The sequence below is a fragment of the Corvus brachyrhynchos genome, unplaced genomic scaffold (genome assembly GCF_000691975.1).
Source record: "Corvus brachyrhynchos isolate BGI_N302 unplaced genomic scaffold, ASM69197v1 scaffold59, whole genome shotgun sequence".
Classification (NCBI taxonomy): domain Eukaryota; kingdom Metazoa; phylum Chordata; class Aves; order Passeriformes; family Corvidae; genus Corvus; species Corvus brachyrhynchos.
Window position 1 is genome coordinate 6,335,629 of NW_008246054.1, and position 9,353 is coordinate 6,344,981.

The 9,353-nt window shown below is 47.3% G+C and overlaps 1 protein-coding gene across 8 annotated transcripts in view; it reads right to left on the reverse strand.

Annotated features, from left to right (window-relative positions):
- Positions 1 to 9,353, reverse strand: part of COL27A1 (collagen type XXVII alpha 1 chain) — a 151,792-nt gene that overhangs the window by 84,388 nt on the left and 58,051 nt on the right. For all 8 annotated transcript variants that reach the window (XM_017745601.1, XM_017745603.1, XM_008642274.2 and 5 more), the window contains one exon: positions 751 to 804. In XM_017745601.1, the coding sequence (XP_017601090.1) occupies positions 751 to 804 (54 nt within the window). The remainder of the gene's footprint in view (positions 1 to 750; positions 805 to 9,353) is intronic.

Below are 9,353 nucleotides of genomic sequence, written 5' to 3' on the forward strand. Positions count from 1 at the left end.
CCAACACAGTAATTCAGAAAATAATTTAGGATAATTAATACATCTGAGAACTGTTGCAAACCACAAGGATGTGTTCTGTGAGCCGTAGCAAACACAGCACATCCCCACAGTTTAGTGCTACGAGAGCAGAGCAAATTAAGCCTTATCAGCACCCAGCTGCTTAAATGCCCTCTGTGACCATCCTGATCCAACTCCCAGGAGACACATCTCACTCTTAGGAAGCCAGCAGGGGTCAGATGAAGACTGAAGGGAGGCCAAGAGCTCAGGAGACTGAAGACTTACTCCCCATGCAGTCCCAGGGCTGGCTGAGGGATGGGGCAGGCAGCAGTCTCAGCTGTGGAGTCTGTCCCTCAGTGCTCCCAGACACTAGAGGAGGGAATCTGTGCCCTGTGGTATGGACAACATGGTCCAAACACTGCCTGCTCTGCCAGAGCAACATCCTTGCCCTTTTTCTCTTGACCTTCTCCTAGTCACACCCTCAGGATACGAAAGCATCTGTCAAGACTCAGGTGCGAGGAAGACAAGAGATGGAGACAGAAAACTGATGGCAAATGATGACCCAACAGTTACAGGAACCAAACACAGGAATTTTCAGCAGGGCAGGGATGTACATTTGTTTTTCAGGGGGGACAAAACCAGCCAGCAGCTGCCACCAAGCGTAAAAGCTTCACTCAGCTCTAACTAGCATGATGCAGTACAGTGTGCTGTCTACTGCAAAAGAAAAAAGAAAGGAAAATGTTATGAACTTACAGGGTTCCCATCGATGCCTGGAGGTCCTCGTTCTCCAAAATTACCAGGAAAACCCTGAGAAGAGGAGGCAAATGTGAATGTTATTGAGGCTCCCTGGTGTAGACAGTCTGTTACAAACCTCTCCCCTCGCACCCCGCGCAGCACTTTGGAAAGCAGTGGGACACAGGGACATGTTGGACAACCAGCCTGCCTATCCTCATCCAAACCATTCCTGCCACACCAGCACAGCTCAACAAGGCCAAAACCCTGATTCATAAACCTCACTGCAGTGACTATATTGAAAAATGGATTGTCAATCTGAATTATTTAGTGCTATCTACTAGCAGGATCATTTGAACTGCACCCCCTTCTCTCAGGATAGCTGGACAGCACAAAGCCTGTTGGAGCCCATGCAGATGCTTAATGGAGCTGATCGGAGATGCCTGGTGAATTCATTCCCTTTCAGCTTGCCAGAGGAACAAACACTTCCAAACTCATTACAGTCCACACCCCAGAGCTGTGAAAGGCCATGTTTACTACATGAAAAAGTCACCACAAAAGACGACTTCATCTCATTACATCCAATACAAGTTTGGAAGACTTCAGATAATTATAGAGAAGGGAGTGGAGGTACTGAGCCAGAGCCAGAACATGGTGGTGTGACACGTTCTCTCTCACTCTTGGACAGATCCTGTGCTCCTCTAAGCCCCCCCAATTCCCTGCTATGACCAAATCCCAAAGCAGCTTTCTCTTCCCTGTCTTGCCATGCTCTGTCTCCTGCAGGAAGAACTCAAACTGGGAGTCAAAGTAGAAGTGCTTTATCCCCTTCTCTGGCTTGCCAGAAATACAAAGCAGACACGGGCACGTTCTGGAATAGCTGAGAGCTGAAGAGACAGGGATGAAGCAGAAAGGGAGAGGATGCTCTCTTTTCCTGCCTGCTTCCCTGTACACCTACAAACACTGGTTATCTGGCAAAAGCAAATCTGAGGGAAGTGGATTGCAACGGCCAATGGCAACACACTTATCTGAAAACCCATCAGCAACAACAAAAACTCAAATGATCACAACAGACAGAACAGGAAAACTATACTGGGGAACTCTCTCATCCAAGACCTCCCTTGACCTTTGAGGGTTTACAGAGCAGAAGAGGTAAAAAGTTACTTCATAAAATCTAAGGTGAGAGATGGGACACCTATTTAAGTCAATCAAAATTTTGCCACTGACCTCAGAGCCATCATTTCAGCTCTTCTGTACCAATTGCCTACAGTACAAAGGACTGAACCAACACGAGCTACTGCTTGCTTGGATTCAACACTCCTATTTTGTGGGAATCACTGCGAATAGGAAAGTTGTCTGCCTTTCTCCAGCTAGGCACTGCATCCCTGAGGCTTGTGCGCATGCCAAGAAGCTGTGGTAAGCAACCACTGGAAACAGCCTTCTGCCATCTAGAGACAAAGATGTCAAATATAACAAGAAGGCAGGGGGCTACAATTTTCTTTAATGAAGAAAAGGGGGAAAATAACTCTGCTACATGCTGAATCAGTCAGATAAGAAGAAAGAGATGTGCAGGGAAAACTCATTGCTCAGGCAAGACAAAAAACCAAGAAGACTGCCAGAATATTTTGCTGTTTACAGTCATACGACTTGCCAAGGAAAATATGAGCGTGCATAGACTGATACTGTACTTACGCTCCTGCAGACTTCAGTCACAGCCTTCACCATTCCCCCAGCTGCATCCTTCCTTCCTCAGAGGGCAGAGTTGGGCATGGAGTGACCCATGGATGCCACTGAGCAGCAGTCTGGCCCTGTGGCTGCTGAGGTGTCTGCTATGGAGCCGAGCTCTTGCCAACATGGGGAGATTTTACTACTTTGAATGGTACAATGAAAACAATATTGCTACAGCAGCATAGTATCAGCTAGGGGAATGCTTGCTCCAGACTAGAACACCGTCTCCTGAATTTTTAAAACTGCTGCAATGTGACATAAACAATGTGCTCCTGTGCCAGAATAAAAGAACCCAGATAAGGAACTATTTAAATGCACGTTTCACACGTGTGTTTCATGCCTTTTTATGCCTCAGTTTCCAGTATTAACCTTGCTGCTTAAAGACAGGAGATTTGAGGCACTTGGTGACAGACTTAGTAAAAGTCTAACTTCTACGCAGGTTTTCCAGCACTAGATCTCCACATATCTAGAAAACCAGATTATTCCTGTGTTTGAATGGCAGAGCTGAGCACCGGAGGCCACTTGGCCAATATTACCCAGCAACCAAGAGATTCAGCAATAAAACCTGTTCACAGCATGCTGTGACTGCCCACAGAGCTCGGGGTTCTGTCCATCCTCAAGATGGGATGGAAAAGGGTCAAAGTGGGAGGAAGCTGAGAAGAAAAGCAGAACAGGCCCAGCACAACACTCACCACCAAAGCCCCATCCTTGTCAACACCTGACTGTCCTTAACACACCATCTGCACTGCTGGCACCAGCAACCCGCAGCCCCAGCTCACCCACTGCTGGGGTGGTGGGTGGTCCCCTGGTACTTTTTGGCCCAAGCTGTAAAACAAACCCGGAGGAGGAGACAAATGGAAAGAGCAGCTTCAATTCAACTAACCCCAGGCATCCTAGCCCAGCAGTCGAGCTTAGCACACCAGTATTAACAGGTTTTGCACTTTAAATGAGGCTAAGGCTGGTGGCTGTGGCATGGAGCAGGATATTTCAGCATCCATACAATCTACAAAGACCCAAACTAGGTTGTGAAAGCTATTCCAGCACAGCTCTTGCACAGCAGGAAACAATCAGTCATCTAAGCCCCTAATGAAAAAGAAAGCACTTTGTTTCCATGGGGTAAGTAGTAGCAGTTTAAACCACAATAACAGTTCCAGTGACCACAGTGTTCTAATTTATTGGATCTCACATGTCTGTAAAACCTATTTTTTTGGTGCCTCTCCTGCCTAAGCCTAAAGGAGAAAGATGTTCCCCAGGAACACAACTAGCACTGTTCAACTAAAACCAGCAGCCTACAAGTTACAGACTTTGTTATCCCACTGGTTTCATTCCCCTAAGCTGTGATACCTCTGCTCTCCCATGCACTGCTCCAATAGCCTGAGGAGCCCCAACTGAGGGGGAACACATGAGGCAGGGAGCTCATTTTATGGTGCTGGCAGACAGGTGGGTCACAACTGGCAGCCCATTACAGGAGACTTTTGAAAGAGATTAAAGGGTCCAGCAGATTCAGAGTCTCCTGTGAGCGCAGAAGGGGTTTTGGTACAGAAAATCCATCATTTTTCAGCATGCTGTTTTTTCAGGGTCCCTGGAAATTATGCTTAAGAATTGTGACAGCAGAGGAAAACACCCCAGTGAAAAATATAGAGCCATGCATCCTGCCTGCTCTGTGGGAGGGACAGGACGGACAGGGAAGGACCAGGACAGGGAAGGGAATAGCAAATGGCAGCAGAACTAGGAAGAAAATGCTTGGCTAAGAAGTTTTGCTGGCCAAGAGCCGGCGGGGTGCTCCTCCACAGCGCTCCAGTCAGGTATGACAAAACTTTTGGCTCTATCTCACAGCTGGGAAATTCAGAGAGGAGATGGCGGAAAATGTCCAGCTGAATGGATTTCACATTGTCCGAAGGAGAAGTTCAATGAAAGAAGCAAGATGATGCTTGGGGAGGAGTTGGAGAGAGAGCACACAAACAGGTATTTTGGACTAACAAGATGTGGGTGCTCCTGTGCTCCCCCGTCCCCAATCCAACCCAATTTGTCCTCGCTGCACTCGGTGAACAGAGACACAGAGAGATAGAAACTGATTTATCCCAGGTTACACTGAGAAGTCTGAAGCTGAAGCAGTAACAAAGTCTCTATCTTTGAGATGTTCCAATAGTGCCTTAATTCTATTTCATCCCCCCTGCCTGCAAAGGGCATCCTTTCATACATCAGGAGACTCCTGCTGAGAACAACCAGACCTAGACAGACACTGGAACCAGCTCCTCCTGCATCAGGGGATTACATCCCCGTCCACCTCCCCTTCCTTTCTTCCTCTGCTTAAAGCAAACAGAGCAGCCTGCCCTTTCTGCTGGCTGTTGTCAGCCAAAGCACTGCTCCTGGTTGGAGCAGACGCCACTGCTCCTTGTCTCTTGTCCCTGGAAGCAGCTGTCTCCTGGGAAGCAGGGACCGGTGACACACACGGTGTCCTTTGCTCAGCCAAAGTCCTTTCAGGTGTTCACGTGTGGGTGGGTGTGTTGTATGTATACAACATCTGATTCAGTTTAAAGCACTTTCCCTGAAGGAGTAAAGGAGGCAGTCTGGCAGCTGCTGCTCCAAAGAATCCTGGCAGGTCTTCACGCCAACAGAATCGTTCTCCAAAAATAGGATTTTATTTTCCTGTTGGCTGAAGGTGAAGCTGCTCAAACCAACCAGCCCTCTTGTCTTGTCTGCAAAAGACTCTATTTGCCAGTTGGCTCCAGCCAGGTGAATCACTGCCCAGGAGCCTCCCCAGGGATGGAACTTGCAAGTCAAACAATTTAAGTAAGGAAAAAGAAAAAAAAAAAGGCGGAGGAGAAGCAGGGCTGAGGGTGAGAGAAAGCATTCACTGGAAAAAAAGAAGGCGAATAAAACAAACAAGTGTAGCTTATGTTGGCAGCTCACACCTCTGAGAGAATTCCTGGTGTGGACAGCAGACTGAGCCCCTCCACAGGTGAGCAACGAGTGGCTCAGCCCCAGCAGGAGTCACCCCAAAGGCAGCCTGGCAGACCCTGTGCTCCTGCTGTGCCTCCCAGCAGCTGTAACTCAACAGCTATGAAGGGACCTCTGCCTTCCCCTGGGTCTAGGCAGTTTTCAATCCTGCAAAGAGGGAGATGCCATCCCTAGCTGGGTATAGAGTGAGGGTCCTGCTGCAGCTCTGCTCCTCTGCCACCTGAAAGGAAGCTTTGCTCTCTCCCCCGGGAGACTTCACAGCTCCGTGCCACCTCTTGGGACAAAGATTTCAGGGCATTTCTAAACATAATTCTCCCTCCAGCTGTGGGAGCACAGCAGGAGCAACACAACAAAAATTTCCTGAAGCCCCCCCCAGCAAACATCACTCAAGCGAAATGCCAGCCCCTCCACAGTCCTGCTCTATTCCTTTTTCACTGGTACAGGATCTTTTCCCAGCCTGCAGAGCTCTAACCAAGTTACCATTGCACAAACACGTTGGCCTAATGCCACAGACCACCGAGCCTGCCACTGCTCCTCCTTATCTATGGCCAACATTTCCAAATCAAGCAGCCTCCTATTCAAGAAAGTCAAGCAGCTTTAGGGATCAAAATGTTTTTAGACTCAGAGGTGATAGTTGCATTATTTTTTCCCTATAATTTCTATCGAGAATAATTTTTGAGCTTTGATTTATGAATAAGCTTTGCCCTGAAGGATTAAAGATACCTGGGAAGCCTTGATTCAGTTCCTCACAAGATTTTTGAATGATGATGGACAAGTCTCCTAGGAACATTCTTGGAAAAAACCCAAATATATTTGGGATTGTTTCTTTTCCTTCAATGGAAGTTACAGTTCTTGGCACCTTTCAAACTCTTTTCCCTGTGTTTTCAGTAATTTGCTTTGCCCATTCTTAAAAAAATGAAATACATACTGATATTGTCCACCTCTCCAGGTTATTTGTATGGTGTAATCATGGACATAGGAACATGTGAGAAGTAATCATGCAAGCACCTCACCACAGAGATTTGGGAAACTCCAGACATGTGGAACACAGCTCAGGCCAAAAAGAGATGGTGACATTTGCTCTGGGCTCATGCCTGCATTTCAGAGTGGTGAACCAGGCCCAGAAGGGTGGAGAGACCAGACCAGCTGCCCAGCTTTAGTGTCCAACTTCAGCATTGAAAAAAGTCACGGATTGCTCCAACCACATCTATTTTAAAAATTTAGGTTAACAAAGAAAAAAAAAAAAAAGCAAAGAATTTACTTAAATGGCTAACAGGAAACATCCGGTCCATGGGCTAAAACTCTCATTAAAAGAGGAGCTTTGTTCATGGCTAGTTTTCAGGACCTCTACTGGACTTTTCATGCAAACAGAATGATTAAAAGCATATTCTATTTGCTAATTAATCAGTTCCTGAAAAAGGCACCAAACATTTTGGTGCTGTGCTGGGGTACTGGCACAAAACAGAGCTACCCAAGTCCTGTCCATTAGCTCCTACAGACCACTTGTGCTCCTTTCTGCAGCTCATCTTGTGGATTTGCCTGTACACACAGGTCTTCAGCCCACACATTTCTCCACTGGCTTTAGCTGGCCACATCTAAGAGTACTATGAAGTGCTGTTACCAGTTTCCTAAATCTCAGCTCATGTGGTGCAGGAAACTCTTGGCTCACTCCAAATGCAAGGAAGGGTCTCAGCTGCATCCAAAGTAGAGAAAAGATTGGAGCAAGAGAGGAGCTGTTTATCCTCTTAGTCCCTACAGAGAGAAGCAACATTTGTTTTGTTGGTGTTCTGTGGTTGTGCCAGCCTTTCCAGGCACATGGCAGAGCACGTCTTCCCACTGTTGGCATGGACAATAGCTGAGCCTGTGTACCTTGGCAAAGCCCCACGCTCTGACGCTCAGGATCGATCTATCTCAGCCATCCATCAAAAGGTTTGGGGAGGCTACAAAAGAAAACCTTCCTGACCCAGAGGCAGCCCTGCTTTTGGCTATCCAGAGTCTCCCATGAGGCAACTGATGCCTGTTCATATGATGCAAGAGCCTACTCACGCTGGTGGGGAGGGCAGGAGTATCACATGCCCTTCTGACAGCTGATCAGATGAAGAAAAAGCAATGTATTGTGACTTGGTGTTCACTGGAGGCAGGAGTTAATGCATGATAAGTAAACACAGAAGAAGACAGCACACATGAAAAACAGCCTGGTGAGAAGGTGCCACTGTGTCACAAGCTGAGAGCTGGAGAGGGCGATCCTGCCTGTGGTCAGCTCCTGGGAAGTGGACGCCAGCTCCAGCACCCTGGCATTGCACTGGTGCTCCCAGCAAACACTGAGGCTGGTTCCAGTGGCTGCCAGGTCACTGCTGGCTCTCACAGCCCCCATGCTGTGGGTGACAGGAGAGGCACACTGCTGGACTCACTCACATGCTGATCTCTATTACTTCAAATCCATGTGCCATTTTATGGCACCTCTTCCTTGACACACGAGCTGTAATCCTTGGCATTTCCACTCTAAGCTTCAGCTGCTGAGCTCAAAGGAGAGCTCTCCAAGGACGGTGTTCCCTGGTTTGCACAGAGCCAGAAGAGCCAAGCAGCTTGTGTGACACTGCATGTCATGGAGAGAAACCAGAACAATGACCACAGAGACGGGCAGGGAAGCAGAGATATCTGCTTGTGGTATTAATGTCTTGCTCGTGCTGCTGTTACCAAATCCTTCCAGCCCTGGGGATGGTCTGATCCTGTGCTGTTTTGTGGACCCTTTGGGCCAGGGCTTTTCTTTCATGAGGCTTTTGCATGGTACCTGACACAGTGAGGCTCTAACCACAGGACCAGCAGCACCACCAGGTTCTTAGAAAAATATAAGGAAACCTCGGTTATGTTTGACTGACTTGTGAATAGACCTCAGATGAACCTCAAAATTACTAAGTATGTCTTTGAATTAAATTTTGCTCCTTCTTTTTTATCTCTTTGAAAGAATACTACTAACAAAACAGATTGTAAGCAAAAAATCATAGATATAAAATAGCACAGCTGGTGCAGTACTGACACTCTATGTGAAAAAGAGAGATATAAGCACACATCAAAACTAAAGATGAACCAAAAAAGAGCTCAAAGCTCTTTGGATATATTTCCTGAAAATTTGCCTTAAAATCTTTTCCTCTAGCAGGGCTTAAGAACTTCTGAAAATATTACACTCTATTTGAAGTTTAATACAATCTGCAGTGCAGACACTTCTGATTGTGGCTACCCATCTCCCACAGCATAAGGACAGCTTGGTGTTCCTTGAGCTAGTTCTATCTCCTACTCTTCCTATGAGTCATTTCCTACAGTGGCAGCACAGCTCCTTCCTAAAGATGAACCAGGACTGACACATTGCCTCTGCATGGCAAGACAGGGTATGAACAGCTTCTCTCACTCCTTCCCCCAGCAGCCCTGATAGGGTCTTGTTTTTATAATTTTTTTTCCCAGCTGCTCAACTGAACACCATAAAAATCCACAAAAAATACCATAAAAGACAATTTTTTTCAGCCACTGCACTGGCAAGACTGAAGGTTTAAGCAAGCAGTTGCATCAGCTCCAGCCCCCCAGCCCACCTCTAAAACAGGCAGATCCAGAGACGTACAGACTCATGTTATTTCAGCCTCCTTCATGCACTGGACTCCAATCATACCTCTCCCCCCAGACCACCCCCAGCCCTCTCCTTCTCCAGGGCCCATCTGTTGGGATGCACTGGCCTCCCGCGTCACTGATGTTGGGCAGGGAGAACCGAGCAGGAGGTGGAGTCAGCTGTTTTCACGACAGACTCACCACATCCCCCACAGCTCTGCAAAACTTAACTTCCCTGGAAGGATTTCAAGATCTGACTCATGTCCAGTTCCTCTATTTTAATCATTCCCTCTTACATCATTCTCGGAGGCCCACCATGTCACATGCAACCTCCCCCCGCC